This window comes from Mytilus edulis, chromosome 9 (assembly GCF_963676685.1).
Source record: "Mytilus edulis chromosome 9, xbMytEdul2.2, whole genome shotgun sequence".
In the NCBI taxonomy this organism is placed as follows: domain Eukaryota; kingdom Metazoa; phylum Mollusca; class Bivalvia; order Mytilida; family Mytilidae; genus Mytilus; species Mytilus edulis.
In genome coordinates this window covers 17,935,054-17,953,891 of record NC_092352.1, presented here as the reverse complement: position 1 = coordinate 17,953,891, position 18,838 = coordinate 17,935,054, and the positions used below count along the sequence as shown (strand labels likewise).

Below are 18,838 nucleotides of genomic sequence, written 5' to 3'. Positions count from 1 at the left end.
CAAACAAGTACAAAGTTGAAGAGAATTGAGGACCCAAAATTCCAAAAAGTTGTGCCAAATACGATTAAGGTAATCTATTCCTGGAATAAGAAAATCCTTAGTTTTTCCAAAAATTAAAAGTTTTGTCAACAAAAATTTTAAAAAATGACCATACAATTGATATTAATGTTAACACCGAAGTGCTGAATACTGGGCTGCTGATACCCTCGGGAACGAAACGTCCACCAGCAGTGACATCGACCCAGTAGTGTCAACAGCTATCAAAGGTACCAGGATTATAGTTTAATACACCAGACGCGCGTTTCGTCTACATAAGACTCATCATAAAGTGTGACTTGGACGGAGAGTTGTCTCATTTGCACTCACACAACATCTTCAGTCTTATATCTACTAACAAAAGAATGTCCGTATTTCCGAAAGCGAAGTACGTATTTCATCATGCCAACTAAGATTGGAAGCTATTATCTACAGATGAATTCATACAGAAACATCAAACACAAAGCAGGCAGACATGATCCTGTAATGTTATGATCGTAAACAAATATTTTAGATGACACCAGATTGCAGAACACAATTATATACTCATCTACTAAAACGGATTAGTCATCGTAAATCTTTCGAAGAATTATTCTTATTAACAACCCTCGGATATTTGTAGGGTTCGTGTTGCTTAGTCTTTAGTTTTATTTGTTGTGTTTTGAAGATTGTGGTTTGTCATTTTTTGTCTGTCATGGCGTTGTCAGTTTGTGTTCGACTTTTGCGATGTTATATCTTTTTGGTATCTTTTGACTCTTTTTAAGCTGAAGTCTTAAGCGATGGAAGTTACTGTTATAACTCGTCTAACAAGAATGCCTTTCCTTGACTTGATGTTTGTATATTAGTCCTCTGAATTTTCTATCCCAACTCCGGCTTTGGTCAGTTTCATTTTAATTTTTTTTTTTAATTTGTAATTAAATGTATTACAAACAAATAAGATCCCAAACATATTTATTTCTTTGAACAATTTGCATTGGATAACCAGTATTAAAACACAACATATTTCATCACAATGCTTGATAACAAAAATGCATTTCAACATGTAAAACATTGACGCTTTTCTTACTAATACATAATTACAAATATGTTTAAATGGCAAGGTAAAACAAAACCAGATTTTTACCTGAACTCAGTATCTAAATGAAAGAAACATTACATTGAAAAAGAAATTTTGATGAAAGATGAGGAAAATGAAGAGCAAATATACATTTCTTACACACATTTTGACATAATTTCAATAATACAAATGAATGTCATTACTGCTAACAGAAAGCAGGCAGTTATTAACAATGTTCATATTTTCATTTTCCATATAATGCCTATAATTGTTCGTATATTTTGCACATATTCTACCGCGGAAGACCCCAAAGAAACTTTGGTAAATATAGCTCGATACAGCACCAACACAGTATTTCAATGAACAATTTGAATTAATTTATACAATTAAATAGCACCAGTTCATTTTAAATATCAAATTAAAACAAAACGATGCAGCTTATTGTATATGAGAGAATGACTACATTTTGATACATTGCTCTAATTACGAAAATAATAAATTAATTACACCAGAAATTATTATAAATGAACAGTCTATAAATGAATCAAATAGACAATACTTAGTCGTTCAGATGAAAGATCTAATTTGACAAGAGATACTTCAGGGAGATTGTTTCAGTGAAAATTATATATTTTGAAGACAACAGACGCCAAGTAATAGCTAACAGGAGACATTTGGGCAAGTTTAACTGATATAATTGAATTCTACTGTTACGGACTTCCATATTTTCCACAAAGACAATCAGTTAGGTTTAATTCATAAAATAATGAAAAATCCTTCAAATATAACCCATATCTTTTTGTTTTTAACAAGTTGTAAAGGCTTGGAAAAGATTATATAAAAAGATAGTATTTATTTAAAACAAATGTTTCCAAGATTTTAAACTATGAATCTAATTATTAATGAGGAAAAGTTTACTAAAATATATTCTTATTACAGAATATACGAAGCAAACAAATCTCACTGACGTAAAAATATTTAAAAAAGAACCCACCATAAAATCAATCAAAAATAAGTTTTTCAGGAAGTATTGATTGTATTATAATAATCTGACACAATGCAGTATTAAACAATACTATGTACAACCGCATTATTGAAACCTTGCGTGTAAAGTGTAAACACATCTCTTGTAGCCTTCTTTTTTGACACGACAGAACACAATCCTGAACATAACCACTTCATGGAATATTTTCAAGGATAAGTATGTTTCAGTGAGTCCAGCAAGCATCAAAGGAGGATAAGTTCGAACCCCGCTCGTGGCAAGCAAGTTCAACAATGACAGTTATAGACAATGATTGCCAGTTTTCTTGCCAAAGTTCAGTGATTCTCTGTGGGCACTCAGACTTTCTCTTTAAACAAAATCTGAAATGTTCTGAAAGTTGTGTTAAGCACTTACAATGAGTCATCAACCAACAAAATCGAATACAACAGGAATGTTCAAAAACTGGACAGATAGGAAAGTGCTATTATTTACCAGATGATGAATGTTAATGTTACAAATAGTTGCACTATGCCATTCTTTGCATTCATATCATAAAAAAAGATTACCTAATTGTAGTTGAATATAGATTTCTGATAATTTTCTTTAGAATAACTCAATGCATATGTTACCTATTCTGCACAATATTTCTCAGAAATAAACACTATCGCACAAAATTCATGCTTCCTAAAAGGAACAAAATCAAATCATGATAAAAAATGAAACAAAATCTGAGGTATGCAAGGTCCAGTTGATAATGTCTAGTCTCGAATTTAAGACGGTATGTAATAATTTGTACATGTATAATACCTTCAAATGTCACTATGCATTAATCCACAACAAAATATATGCCATGTCATTTTGGTCCATCAATTTATGTATACATTTAACTGAAGATAATATCACAAATAATGCATATGCAAGTACTGGCATTAAAAATGTCGCTGTCTTTTTCTCTGCCTTCTCACAATTCGTCCTTGTAGAAGACCTGATATATAAACATGTCCTTGAGCTTCTTATTCAACAACAAATTTGGCATCTAGGATTGCTGACTGTTAATCTAAAAAAAAAAGAAGTTTAAAAAGAATACGGATAACACAAGACACACTATCGACTATTTTACGCGTCTGGCGTACTAAATTATAATCCTGATACCTTTGATAACTATTTACACCACTGGGTCGATGCCACTGCTGGTGGACGTTTCGTCCCCGAGGGTATCACCAGCCCAGTAGTCAACACTTCGGTGTTGACATGAATATCAATGATGTGGTCATTTTTATGAATTTCCGGTTTACAAAACTTTGAATTTTTCCAAAAACTAAGGATTTTCTTATCCCAAGCATAGATTACCTTAGCCGTATTTGGCACAACTTTTTGGAATTTTGGATCCTCAATGCTCTTCAACTTTGTACTTGTTTGGCTTCATTAATATTTTGATATGAGCGTCACTAATGAGTTATGTAGACGAAACGCGCGTCTGGCGCACTAAATTATAATCCTGGTACCTTTGATAACTATTTCATGCAGATATTACTTTTTTAATTTTTTTTTATTCAAGATTTAATCAAGCCAACTTATATTACAAGCACAACGTTTTGACAGCATTACATGTTTTGCAAATTTGTTAATTGTAATTTTGCTCGCAGCTAGTTCATAAAAGGCAATTTGATAACTTAGACTTATAATTCTTGGTTGCTACTTACAGTATTAACGATTTTCAAAAGTTTATATCCCATCCTGATGTTTCGTCTGGTGGGACCTCTGAATTTTTTGGATAGTTGTCAAAATTGCTAAAATCTGCTGCCCCTTTGATCTGAAATAAAGCATTTAAACACATGAAGTGATTTATTTCAGTTTGCGAGGAGAAAACTACTAGAACATAAAATGAAAACCTTTATACTATTACTTCGTGTACATACAGTCTTTACCTTAAAGACAATTATTTGCTGCTGTGTTAAACTGATATCTTTTATTGCATTTATTGGTCAATGTTATTGAAAGGGATTATTGAACTCATATGAATGATGTTAATCTTCCAATAATGTATATGAATGATCTACCAATATAATTAAGTGCAATACGTTAAAATGGTTAAGTTCATAATATTAATTTTTAGAGTCCCTGAGACGCCCTATTTTCATTTGTTTGGATTACATATTCACATTATATCCACTAAATCAAGTATGCTATCGTAAGGATCATAACCTTTTCAACATTTCTAAAACTGTATTTCCATGAGGACGAACAGATTCCAATTGGAATATACTTTCTTTAGCGCGTACTGGACATGTTTTATACATTAAAAACCATCAAATTCGCATGAGACAAGAAAGGGGCAAACAAATATAAATTTCATATGCATTTAAACCAAAAATAGTCCTAGCAGGACAGCTACAGAAACATATAATAAAGTATTTCAATATGAGTTGAAACCTTTCAAATCCAGAAATGCACTTCAAACTCGTCAAACATTTTTCATTTTTTTTTAACTGAGGTTCCCTGATTTTCATTAACTAAAGTGCAGTTACAACTTCCAAGGAGAAGGTTAGAGCTATTCCTACACTGACTCGTTTAGAAGCAGCACGCTCAGGCAATAACAAAGAATATGTGTGTTTGCCGTAGCCCTACCTACCAAGAAAATAGCTGCCTACTCAAAATTGTCTTGATTTGAAAAAGTTTTTTTTATCAGAACGGCATGACTAGAAACATCTGACACTTAAATTACTCTTTGTCAAAATAAAAAAAAAAGAGAAAAAGCCTACCTACCTACCAACTGTATCTACCTTTTGGTAGGGTTTGGGCAAACCAAAATATTTTAAGTGTGGCTTATTGAACACAATTACATTAATCTCACCTTTGGTACAATTGGAGGAACCATTGATCGAGTTTGTAGACCTTCCCAATCAAATCCTTGAAACCATCTACAATAAAATACGATATCAATAAAATTATCAGCTGTATTTCATTTGTCAGTTCTTATAACATTTAAGGCGTTATGTTGCCTTCTGTAGTTTGCAAAAGCTTTATAACACAGATATGAGATCATAATTGCCTGAATTAAGGTCACATCATGCCAACGTTAAAAGTACATGTTGTAATATATTATGTAATACCATATGAAGGAATCCTATACGCAATAGAAATATATTGAAGTCTAAATTAGTTCATCAAAGCAGCAAAATAACATCATTTTGAATGTTTTCACGAAAGATTACAAAATAATTAAAAGACATAATTAAAAGACACTTTTTAAGTTTTTATAGATCAAATAATTAATATCAATTGCATTTTGAAATATTTGAAAATTTCTCAGAATGCTTTTGTTAATGTCTTGTTGAACAATTTATCCTACTTGTTAAAGATATCGAAGATAACATCTAAATGGTGTCTAGACCGTAAATGGTTTTTATATTACTCACTTGTGCTTTTTAATCTCATTAATGTTGCCTTTTCCGTATCCTAATCGCTCAACTGGACTATCTCGACACAGCTTCTTTATCAACATTGTAGCTGTTTTACCAACTCTTCTGGGAAATTCTACAACGTCAATTCCTTTAAGAATTATGTTGTATGTTTTCATTGGATCCGACCCAGCAAACGGAGGACTAAAACGAAAAGATAAAATGTTAAATCAGTCGATATAACACCCATCCTCAATATAAGTTTAATGAAAATAATGCATTGGTAAAAATACTATAGCATCTACCAGAAAGGAAATATAATGAAATTAACCTGATACAAGTTCGATTATTTTTGGAAGAGATAAAAAAAAATCAAACAGGACATTTAATTTTTTCTTGTCACCAGGTATAGCACCAGAACAATTTCCACAACTGAAAGTGGGGATAGATATGATATGCAGGGATATCTATTGAAAGCGTAAGGACAATCAATTGATGCCTCGATTAAGCCTTAGCCTAACAAATTATTGAAAATATAGATGCAATCAACTCCTAAATGGACAAATACACATACACCCCTTTAAATTCGAATGTCTCTGCTTGAAAAAGTTAAGAAACAAGGAAGAAAATCTGTTTTTTACCATCACCTACACGATTAACTTGAATCTAACAGTCACATACATTTTTTATGCATCCCCCAGTTGATTGATAACTGCTTTACATTCCAGTTATGATTATTACGCGTATATATACAGGACAATGACACCATTTTACACAGTTTTGTAACAGACCGACACGTTGATATTGTATAGTGCTACCTAACAATTTACAGCGTACGCATCGGAAAGTAACCATATACCAGTTTCTATTTAAGCAAGACAGATCCAAGACTTTCACAACAAAAAGCGAAGACGCTTCTACTACGTCACTACGAATGCGAAAAAAAGAAATTTGAAACCTCCAAATTTGTAAATGCTAGATTAATGTAAATCCGATATGAGTATGATTTTTTAAGTTTTGATTTTCGAATATTCCGGCATCGAGCATCATTGAAGAGGCATTAATCGAGGAAATGCGCACTTGGTGCAGAACAAATTGTACCGTAACGTTAACTATAGCATAAACCACTGAAACCAAAGCTTGGGCAATATTGACTCTAGGAAAACCGATATTTTCCTAAGAACTGCTAATCGCAATGACAATATATACATTAAAGTTATCAAATCAAAAATGAAAATTCTAAAAGCAACAAATGATTTATTTTCTACAATGAATATTTTTCATCAAAACTTATAGAAAGAGACAGAAAAAAGCAGAAGGTGAAATACAACATTCTGTATGTTGGTTAACCAACATCAACATGACAGTCGTAAATTAACACATATATTAAAATAAAATATTTTATTTACAGATATATGAATTATATAAAAATATGAACTTGGTCTGTTTATTAACTGGGATTGAAATGATTTTTCCAAAAATCTTCATGCACAGGAAGGGTCGACCTACCAATTTGCGCATTAACCTATGGGTATCCAACTAAAACATACATAAAAGAACATACATAAAAGTACATACAATTGTTATCCGTACTGGAAAACACTTAACTCCAAAATAACGATGACCTATATAATATAACTATTCCAAGTGTGGATGTGTTGTCGTTGTGAAGAGTCACTCATGATTTCAAAGATTTCAAAGGATTTTAAGTCACGTTTAATGTCTCGAGTCAAGTAATGATACACATTTTACCTGATTTAAGAGAATTATTGATATCATTGGAAAAATAACGGACAATATATTACATTCATTAGTTGGCTAGACACAATCCTTACAAATGAAAAATGACAAACTGTTATAGAAACGAAGTATCAATTTTTCTTCCAGAACGAAAATGACAGATTGTAAAGAGAATACAATCTTTGAGAAACTCAGCACAGACAGCCAACAGAATAATTGTATAAAAATTTCTGAAAGAGTCCTTAATATCATACCAATTCCCTAAAGGAAATCCAAAATCATTTTGGTGACAGCAATTTATTTGGTTCTGGTATATTGGGAAATTCAAAGAAATTTCTTTCATTTCAAGGTGACAGATTCAACTGATATTAACAATAACGTATGTCTTCGAAAATCTTATTAAGTCATTGATCGGTCCTTAATGTATATTGATTCAACATATTTATTCTGGTTATTTATGAACCAATTAAGAATTCTCTGACAGAAACTCCAGGAGGCGGCTAACCACAGACGATATATTTGAAGTAAGGGAATTTTATTCTTTTTAAATTAGCAATATGAGACGATTGTATCGGAATATACAATCTGCCGAAGAATAGGAAAGTATTTGTGAATTGACTGAAGCAAAGACGATGTGAAGTCATAAAAGGACAATAACCATTCCTAATATATTTGTCAAATGATATAAAACATAACTGAAACATATCTTGGTATACTTTCCTTAAACGAATCCAACTGTGATTAATTTCAAAGATGTTGACGCAAAAAGGAGGGTTGAAGAGTCGAAAACAATTCAACCCTACACCAGTGATATTTCATTTGATAATTCGAAAGTATTTCTATGCATTGTTAGTTTATATAATGAAAACGACGTACACTTCTATATCAATCTACAGTTGGAAAGTTTACAATTCATGTGTAAATGACATGTCATGGTTTCCTAACAGATTTCATAGATCATAGAGAATAAAGTTACTAGGCTGTGATTTAAGTTATAATATGAGATAACTGATCAATTCGTTGTGAACAAAATATTTCATAATCAATTTTTACAGAACGGTAGTAATTGAATTTAAGATTTAGTTGTGATGTTAAAATATATATATATATATACATCATAATAAAGGATTTGTTTATGTCACTTGGAATAACTAGGTTTATTTCTTTGAGTTAAATGTTGAAAAAAAGGGAAAATTACTATGTTCATAATTATTAATATGATAAAATTCTACAGGAGAGTCACACAATTACACAGTAGTATTTATCAATAATACCTTCCAGTGAGCAGCTCAAACATAAGAATACCCAATGACCAGTAATCAGCAGCCCGATCATGCCCCCTGTTCAAAATAATTTCTGGAGCTACGTATTCTGGCGTACCACAGAAAGTCCATGTTTTCCGACCTTGACCAATCTTTTTGGCAAACCCAAAATCTACCTGAAATAAAAGAACACCAACGTAAATTGCTCTTACTGCATTCAGTTTTAACATATTTATTCTTTACATTTTGACAGTATCATATAGCAAATATGTTCAAAAAGCTGAACGTGGTCAAATATAAAAGTAATAATGAAATACTGTATTTAAGGATGTTTACACAGTAAGCTCAAACGACTAATGTTCCCGAAGGCCATAACAAAACCAACAAAAAACAATATGACAGGCGATACTTACCAATTTGACATATCCATGGTTGTCTAACAACAAATTTTCTGGTTTCAGATCTCTATAAATTATTCCTCTGTCATGTAAATATCTAAAGGCTTCTATTACGCAGGAAATGCAAAATCTAGCAGTAATCTCATCAAAACAACCTCTGAAATAAAATTCAAGATTTTGAAACCATATTGATTTAAAACACAAATGATATACAGATCTTATAAAGAAAATACTAACAAACCAAAGTTCCATCATTATCAGGCAAAGTTGATTAACGATTCTTGTTTTTCTCTTTTGGTCATAAAACTCCATCGTTTCAATGTATTTTAATACATTCCTGGTTAAAAATTGTTTGGTTTGAGCGTTCCTGGTCAAAGTAAATCACACAAGGGCCTGTACACGCATTGGATTTAGGTTTCTTATCAAGAAATCCTCTTATACAACATTACGCAACCTTAGAGAAGCAAGGTGAATAACCGAACTTATAGAACATGACTTTTTATTGTTAAAAATTATTTTTTTAGAACTAGAAATGAAAGTAAAGTAATAAATACAGATTTAATCAATTGAACACAATATATTCAAGATGCAGTAAATTGACAGTATTGTAAGCTTCGATTTTAAATAGCTGTGTTAAATATATTTACTTAATAATTCATTGTATTATGTTTTCGTTGTTTGGAATAATCGATAGATAGTACAGGTTGAAATTTCTCGACTTTATTTCTTTTCAATAATTTGGTTAACAACATGTACAACTGTGTGTCAGTAGTATAATTTGCTGATAGAAGCCACATAGACTGACTTTTGTCAAAAGTTAAAGTCAAACGATTCTATTTGTTCCATCAATTACTTTCCTTAAAGTATTAAACAAGAAATTCCGATATTTGTCTTGAATCCATACAACAATTTCATATATAAACATGTGATAACTTAAATACACAAAGCACACACACACAAACACGTTTTGATAGCAAATCCTTCAGGCGAAAAGAGGTAGAAGTTACCAAAGTGCAGTAAAACGTTTTACCGCACATTTATCCCTTATTCTATACGACTTTCATACAAGCGAGAGTTTTAGCTACCTTCAAAACCAAGGTTTAAACCACTATGTTTTATATAAGAAAATGCATGTTCCAATTAAGAAATATGACACCGTTGATATGTTTGCGCTCTTGATTTTGCTAACTTTCCGTTTAGAATTGTCATTGAAGTATTTTTGTTATTTTACTTTTTATGTGTTTTGGGAGAAGATTAATTCAGAAATGTGCGACGCACGCAGTAAAAATCAGTGTTTTACAAATCTTAATCACATAAAGTGTGTAAATATAAATATATCAGAACATTTTTTTGAACAAATGATTATTGAAAGCTCTATAAGTGGAACTTTAAAATGAATGATATCCAACAAGAATGTGTCCATAGTAAACGGATGCCCCACTCGCACTATCATGTTTTTATGTTCAGTGGGCTGTAAAATTGGGGCAAAAAATCTAATGTGGCATTGAAATAAGAAAGATCATATTATAGGGAACATGTGTACTAAGTGTCAAGTTAACTGAACTTCCACTTCATCAAAAACTACCTTGACCAAAAACTTTAACGAAAAACTTTTACCTGAAGCGGGACAGACGGACATACGAACGGACTAACAGACGGACGAACGGACGCCCAGACAAGAAAACATAATGCCAATAAGTGGGCCCATAAATGGAGCCAAAAAAATGTCATTTCACAAACATAAAATCTAGATGTGGTCTCATCTATAGCATTACAGCAAAATGTGAATCATCTGGAACTCAACCCGTGAGTCATTATCATTAACTTATGTTCCGAAAATATGCTTATGATATTGAAGCGTTACAATAAAGTCCGGATACGTACAATATTTGAATTTCTGGACAACTTCTTGATTTCAAAATGACAGAAGGACGGACGTGGGTAACTCTATATAAATACCTAGGCAACTCAGTGGCGGGCTTAAACATATATGTCACATTTTGAATGACAGTTAACATATGTTTGAGTTCAAATATGTTATATGTTGTCAGTTATTATTACATTGGTTGCAATGAATTACATTGATTTCCCAGTTAAATAAAAACCGATAATTTCACATGTGAAATAAACGTTGTTGTTTCACTCTCTGACGTCATACAACAATAGGGGTTGTCAAGACGTTAATAACGGCGGATCGAAACAAATGGTAAATGCAAAAAAAAAAAAACTATATCAGTTCCTTACATGTTTTACATCAATTTCTTTAAAAAAGCCATTTGCCAATGTAATAAAAAGAATAACTAATCAAAGAATTCAAATAGAGAAAAATATTCAACACGAGCTACGCGCATTCGTGAATTAATGTGTTGTTCGGTCTTGTTGAATATTTTTCTCCATTTGAATTCTTAGATTAGTTATTCTATAAATATCAAATGAATCAGGTGTCAATATCTGCTACAGGATATCTGATGGTTATTCGTAAAAAATCCAACTTATAAAACAGGTTCTGAATGATGTCTTTCCGGCTCAAATTATAATTGCAATTTTATACGGATAAAATGATAAAATCAACAGGCTAAGCTCCTAGTTAACCTCAGGTAATATTTCAAACAATCAAACATCTAGTTATTCATCGATTTGCAAGTCGCAAATATAGAAAACCGTTATTCATTATAAGCTATTAACAACGCAAACATATTATACTAGGTGGTATGCCCCAAAACGTCAGCACATTAACACATATGCCTGTGGAATATCATATTGACTGAAAGTCTACCATTTTACATTTCTCCTCTAATAATATAAAATATCATGCACATATGTGGTATGGGGTCATAGCTTCTAATATGAAAAGTAACATAAAACTGAACTCCGAGGAAAATTCAAAACGGAAAGTCCCTTATCAAATGGCAAAATCAAAAGCTCAAAACACATCAAACGAATGGATAACACCTGTCATATTCCTGACTTGGTACAGTAATTTTCTTATGTAGAAAATGGTGGCTTGAACCTGGTTTTATAGCTAGCTTTACTTCTCATTTGTATGACAGTGTTTATAAGGTTGATCTGTTTGTCATTGCGTTTTTTTTTCCATGGTGTTGTTTTTTCTTTCTTTTATCGTTGTAGTTCAACCTTACCTTTTAAACTTTTGCTTTATTTCTGATTGGCTTATTTTAAATAGGTAAATAAATTCTCTATATCATGTATTAAGTTTTAAAATTTACCTGTCTCTGAGTATTGTCCATAATTCTCCACCAAGGCATACTTCCATCAGCATATACACATATTTAACATCTTTAAAAGTTTTATATAATCTGTAATTACATAATTTCTATGACAATAACTGTCGCAAAAAACATTTCAATAATATATCTCGAAACAAATATAAAAAAGAAGATGTGATATAACTGCCAATGAGACAACTCTCCACAAGAGACCAAACTGACACAGATATTAACAATTATAGGTCACCGTACGGCCTTCAACAATGAGCAAAGCCCATCTCGCATAGTCAGCTATAAAAGGCCCCGAAATGACAATGTAAAACAATTCAAACGGGAAAACTAACGGCCTCATTTATGTACAAAAAATGAACAAAAAACAGATATGTAACACATAAACAAACGACAACCACTGAATTACAGGCTCCTGACTTGGGACAGGCACATACATAATTAATGTGGCGGAGTTAAAGCACAGTTTCGTTTTTTAGACAAAGCGTTTCTCTTATTGTGTGTGTCTGCACGCCATCAAATAATAAAATAGCTACATTTAGTATTTCATTACAGAACGGTACGTCATGTGTTGCATAATACGTTTTCAAAAACATGCATTTGCTATCAAAAACCATATATTAACTGATTTTCATATTGTCTAATGGTGATATATGTTAAGAATCCTTCCATTACTGATTCAATGATTAATTAAGAAAAATTATTCCAAAGATATAAAACTGACGGAATCACATGCAACACAAAAAAAAAGTGAAACCGGACGGTAAATCAAAAGCAGATAATCAATCCTGAATTTTGACATTCTTGAAATGAACAGAGTATCTATGAAATCAACATTCTCATCTGTCGAAACAAGTTTGACATGAAGAAAATTACATATATAAAGAGCGAAGGAGGACAAAATGAATAAAATCAGATGTGGATGGCACATATTTAAGACAGTACAAAAGACATCTTGATGTACGCATACAGTCCTCCCTCAACAATATCTGATACGAAAGATACCGGAGGGACAGTCAAACTCATAGATTGAATATAAAAGACAAACAGACAAATAATAGTACAGAAGGCACAGCATAGAAAACTAAAGACTGAGCAACACGAACCACACCAAATACTCGGGATGATCTCTGGTGCTCCGGAAGGGTAAGCAGATCCTGCTCCAAATGTGGGACCCGTCGTGTTATGTTATGTTATTACAAATCTTGTAAATAGTCTTAATTCGGTAGGTCACATTCGTGAACAGGACTTCATAATAATTAGTAAATCGTTTGAGTCAATTAAGGAGTTTACTTCAATGAATTCAAAAGAAAGTACGTGACTCTTTTGATGAATATTAACTAACCCAAATATTAGACAACATCAACCAAATCAACCAACAAAAAATGATTTAAAATGACAAAAACCTAAAATAATGGACCAATGTGAGAAATCTAACCATTGATAAAGCTGTTATATCTATTAACAAGAAAACTGCCTCTCCCCCCAAAAAAATACCTATCAACATTGTGTACTTAATAATTAAACAACATCATGTAATTGTTTTATTCAATCTCAATACGAACTATATTACTGTTTACCTTGCTATAAAGAGTGAGCGTGCTTCAGACATAATTTTCTTCTCTGAATATATATGTTCTTGTTGTCGGGTATCTACAATATGTTTCTTTTTCAAACATTTCAATGCAAAAGTGTTAGACCGATCGGCTGTTAACTGTACCTAAAATAAAGATACACAAAGGTTGTATGTTTTTAGCAAAGATTAATCATTCTATTTATTTTCTAATTGTGTGGTAATGTAAAAAAAAGCTTAAGTCATCGCCAATAATCACAGAAGACACTTAAGTCCACAAGTTTGGTACAATTCGTTTATTACATGGTCATCGGAATCATAAAAACTTTTCAGAATAAACCAGTCGAGTAGTTAAGTAGTTTCATTGCAAATAACATTTACAGAAAATCCGTTTAGAATGATGCACCCTCAACTGGTAATTGCATTGAAGACTGGAGAACATAATATTAGATTTTCACCAACGGACGAATGGCAACATCCCCTTAAAATTAAAGTGGTATTCTTGAAATGCATAATATAATTATCCTTGTATGGATGAATACCATCTTAGATGTTGCTTTTATCTTCATCGTTCGTGTGTAATCCTCTTTGTTTTAAGTTTTCAACACCCTTTTGACATATAGTCAGTATCTGTTGTCTGCTATGTATCATTGATTAAAGAGTGGTAGATTATTTTTCAGATACTTTTTTCAACCATTTCAGATTTGTTCATTATACCCTTTTCGTGTTTGTGTTTAATCGGATTTTCATGCAGCATGACAATCAATATCAAAAAGAACTAAACGATGGATTATCATGTGAAAGCATTACAAGGACAAGTTTAGTATAGACTGATTGATAACGATATAATGAACAAGTGATATAAAAATGTAATTCAAGTTATTTTCATTAAGTAACAATTACTCGTTATCCACTTAGATGATCGATCTAGAAAAATGGTTGATACTTATTTATATGAAATCAATAGGGACAATGTTAATTCAAAAATAAATATACAGGAATGCTATATTTAATTGGAGGTATTAAATGACAGCTCTGACTGACAATGAAACCTTATCTTAGTATAATTAATCGTTATTATGCTATAATTACAACATTAGCAACGTGTTGTAATATGAACATCACATCTCAATAAGTTCCTGGTCGATCAGGCAGCTAACTCTATTGCGTAGTACATATAAGTAATAGTTGTTAATAAAAGAAGGATACGTTTATCAAACATAAGACAGATAATATAGGTATCGTGACATTTAACTGCTCTCAATTTCCATATACGGATACAACCAGGGAATCCTTTACGGACCCATAAATGACCTAAGATGGATTGGCTATTATTATATGTCCATGTTGGTCATATAGCCCTTCAACAGTTAATGTTCTTTTAATCCTTTTGTTTTAAATATAAAGCTTTTAACGTTCCTGGTGTAGGTCAATCCAGTTAAATGCTTTGGCGGCATGACCTCTGCTGTTGGACTATCAGTCCCCGATGGTATCATCAGCTCAATAGTCAGTACTTCGGTACTGACATGATTTAACAAACTTTACTAAAATTATCCGTTTATAAATTTTGAAATTATTAAGAAACTAAGGTTTCAACTCCCTCAGGCAAAGTTGACTTTAGATGAATTTGGCTATTTATTTTAGGTATTTTTGTCATATGGCTCTTCAACGGGTTCGGTACTTATACATCTTTGGATTTTAAATGTTTAGCTTTGAGCGTTCCTGATGAAGGTAAATCCAGAAAAGCGCTTCGGACGCATAGAATGATTAAACGTGTTGTTCTCAATTTTTTATAAGGTGTTGTTTCATTTTTTTCTCCAAAAAGGTAACTAAAAACAATATATGACGAAAAGAAAGTAATAAGAGCAAAGTAAACAAATGATTATGTACAGCTCATAATGCGTTTTTGAAATGAGTTTGGAAAAGATGTTTGATACACAATTAGAATCTGTACTAAAATCTATGTCTAACATTGGACGGTAATACACAAAGTAAAGAGCATTATGTAATCATAAGTAATATAAAGTGAAATATGAATCACAGGAAACTGGCAGAATTACCTGGGAGAAATACCATGTAACAAAGATCTGAGGATAGATATTAACGGAAAGAGTAAAATCAATGAGCATATAACTTCTTCGAGCCCGAGTCCAGATACAAAGGATAGTACCAGTAAACATAACATTTTTCCATTGTATTAGGTACGAAGAGAAAATACCAGGGATAAATTTATGAAACCAAATACATTCATTGACTAGTGGAAGAGGGTTATCGCAGCTCTACCTCAGTTAAGATACGGAAAAAAACCCACATGCAGACAAGAAACTAATTTTGACTTCAAATCATTAGAATAACAACGCTATAAACTATTAATTTGAATGTGTATTTAGAGATTAGCACAATATAAGAATATAAGAATATAAGAAATAACGCACAGGGCAGCATAGAGAGAGAGAGCGGCGAAGATGGTCATCAAAGATCCGACAGTTCATGGAAATGTAGCTCTTAAATTAAAACATGATTTTATTTCTTCCATGAATCCTCAATACGCTGATTTTATATACTTGGTAAAAATAAACTAATTCAAACCGAGATATTAAAAGACAGAACATATGTTGACAAAACTAAAGAAAACAATAGTTTACTGTTGTTAAAATCTCATAAACTTTAAGTAGATATAAATCAAGGTAAACAACCAAAAATCAAAGAGTTAAAAGGAAATGTTACGCACAAAGCGATATAGAGGACTTCTGAAAAAGAATAGAGGTACATTCGAGTAATTGAGACATCTTTAACGACTATCATAATGGCTTCTGTTGGCGAACGTTGAATGAAACTGAAGAAGCAGGTTGTATAATATTAATCTGAAAACTCTTCGTTTCAATAAGACGGAAGTAGTTTACCGATGTTCAAATCTCGTGAGAAGAGCAAAATACAGTTAACAAACAAAAACTAAGGGAATCGTTTAAAACCCCGAATGAGTGCTACCGGTTTTTTTTACAAGTTTATGGTCTCTTGCTATGCGTTTAATGTTGGTTTTAGTCGATGCCACTGCTGGGGGACGTTTCGTCCCCGAGGGTATTACCAGCCCAGTAGTCAACACTTCGGTGTTGACATGAATATCAATAATGTGGTCATTTTTATAAATTTCCCGTTTACAAAACTTTGATTTTTTCGAAAAACTAAGGATTTTCTTATCCCAGGCATAGATTACCTTAGACGTATTTGGCACAACTTTTTGAAATTTTGGATCCTCAATGCTCTTCAACTTTGTACTTGTTTGGCTTTATAAATATTTTGATATGAGCGTCACTGATGAGTCTTATGTAGACGAAACGCGCGTCTGGCGTACTAAATTATAATCCTGGTACCTTTGATAACTATTTACACCACTGGGTCGATGCCACTGCTGGTGGACGTTTCGTTCCCGAGGGTATCACCAGCCCAGTAGTCAACACTTCGGTGTTGACATGAATATCAATAATGTGGTCATTTATATAAATTTCCCGTTTACAAAACTTTGATTTTTTCGAAAAACTAAGGATTTTCTTATCCCAGGCATAGATTACCTTAGCCGTATTTGGCACAACTTTTTGAAATTTTGGATCCTCAATGCTCTTCAACTTTGTACTTGTTTGGCTTTATAAATATTTTGATATGAGCGTCACTGATGAGTTTTATGTAGACGAAACGCGCGTCTGGCGTACTAAATTATAATCCTGGTACCTTTGATAACTATTTACACCACTGGGTCGATGCCACTGCTGGTGGACGTTTCGTTCCCAAGGGTATCACCAGCCCAGTAGTCAACACTTCGGTGTTGACATGAATATCAATAATGTGGTCATTTATATAAATTTCCCGTTTACAAAACTTTGATTTTTTCGAAAAACTAAGGATTTTCCTATCCCAGGCATAGATTACCTTAGCCGTATTTGGCACAACTTTTTGAAATTTTGGATCCTCAATGCTCTTCAACTTTGTACTTGTTTGGCTTTATAAATATTTTGATATGAGCGTCACTGATGAGTCTTATGTAGACGAAACGCGCGTCTGGCGTACTAAATTATAATCCTGGTACCTTTGATAACTATTAGTCGTTATTCCTCTTAAAAGAGCATACTCACCAATTCAACTCGACCAAATCCGCCCATTCCTAAAGTAGCAACTATTTCTAATTGATCGAGCGTTATGTATGAAAATTCATTCTGCATCTTATCACGGACCGGCGATAAAGTAACATCTGAACCACTGCCTCCACTAGTTCTACAAAATAAATTATTTATATAAATTATCTCTTGATAAAAGCGTCATATAGTACGAAACAAATTTAGAAGAAACAAAAATAACTAATTTATCTATTATTATATCTGTCGCTTATTATTACTTGTTGGTCAACAATGTTGGTTATTGTCACTCAATGATATTTGTCTATTCCTGAATCAATGTGCAAATGCATGTGAATGTTATTTGTTCGTCATTATACCATGTTTGTGTCTTGCATTGTGTTTTGATTATTTGAAAACCTACAAGTTTATGCTGTGCAATGCTATTTGTTTACCCATAGACCATTATCTTATATAATTCATTTGTTTAACTTTGTCATTTGTTTATGTTTAACAACTGATGGCGGACTGTTGTTATCCGAGGAAACTACAAGTCCAGATGCCATTTGGTGTAATTAAAATGCTTCTTATTCACTGGAAATGTTAAGCTAATAAATTTTAAAATAAGAAGACAGGTTTATCAAAGTTTTTGGCTGCTCTGTCTGACTCTTTTTATTAAAACATACGCACGTTGAATGTATTTGACCTTCCAATTTTTTGTTCTGCATTCACAGACGTAATGAAAGTTCATACAGAAATCAGTATCATGCCACCTGATATCTGTCTCATTTATATTATCAATAGAGATGAATGATGTTTACGTTGCCTGCATAATGTATCACGTGTGTTGCGCACTGAAATAGTTAATATTTCAAAAGATTGCTCAATATAGTGTCTTGGTGCCTTTTAATGTTCAAGGTCAATTAGCTCTAACTAATTATGTTTTAAAATCCATTTATGTTAACGTTGCTGCCTTCCCGACCTACATCTATGTCTCTGAATTGCTTCCAAAATTAAGAAAGCTTTGATTTGAAAGGAGAATACACATAT

The 18,838-nt window shown here is 32.3% G+C and overlaps 1 protein-coding gene across 9 annotated transcripts in view; it reads right to left on the bottom strand.

The window, feature by feature from the left end:
* Positions 1-970: 970 nt before the first annotated feature.
* The window catches only part of LOC139487731 (cGMP-dependent protein kinase, isozyme 1-like), an 83,596-nt gene continuing 65,728 nt past the window's right edge, over positions 971-18,838 (bottom strand). For 8 of the 9 annotated variants that reach the window (XM_071272771.1, XM_071272767.1, XM_071272770.1 and 5 more), the window contains 9 exons: positions 17,810-17,948; positions 13,690-13,829; positions 12,101-12,190; positions 8,892-9,033; positions 8,491-8,654; positions 5,495-5,680; positions 4,930-4,996; positions 3,779-3,888; positions 971-3,132 (listed from right to left, as the gene is read on the bottom strand). In XM_071272771.1, the coding sequence (XP_071128872.1) occupies positions 3,793-3,888; positions 4,930-4,996; positions 5,495-5,680; positions 8,491-8,654; positions 8,892-9,033; positions 12,101-12,190; positions 13,690-13,829; positions 17,810-17,948 (1,024 nt within the window). In that variant the 3' untranslated portion in view covers positions 971-3,132; positions 3,779-3,792. The remainder of the gene's footprint in view (positions 3,133-3,778; positions 3,889-4,929; positions 4,997-5,494; positions 5,681-8,490; positions 8,655-8,891; positions 9,034-12,100; positions 12,191-13,689; positions 13,830-17,809; positions 17,949-18,838) is intronic. The other variant, XR_011655872.1, reaches the window with a different exon arrangement.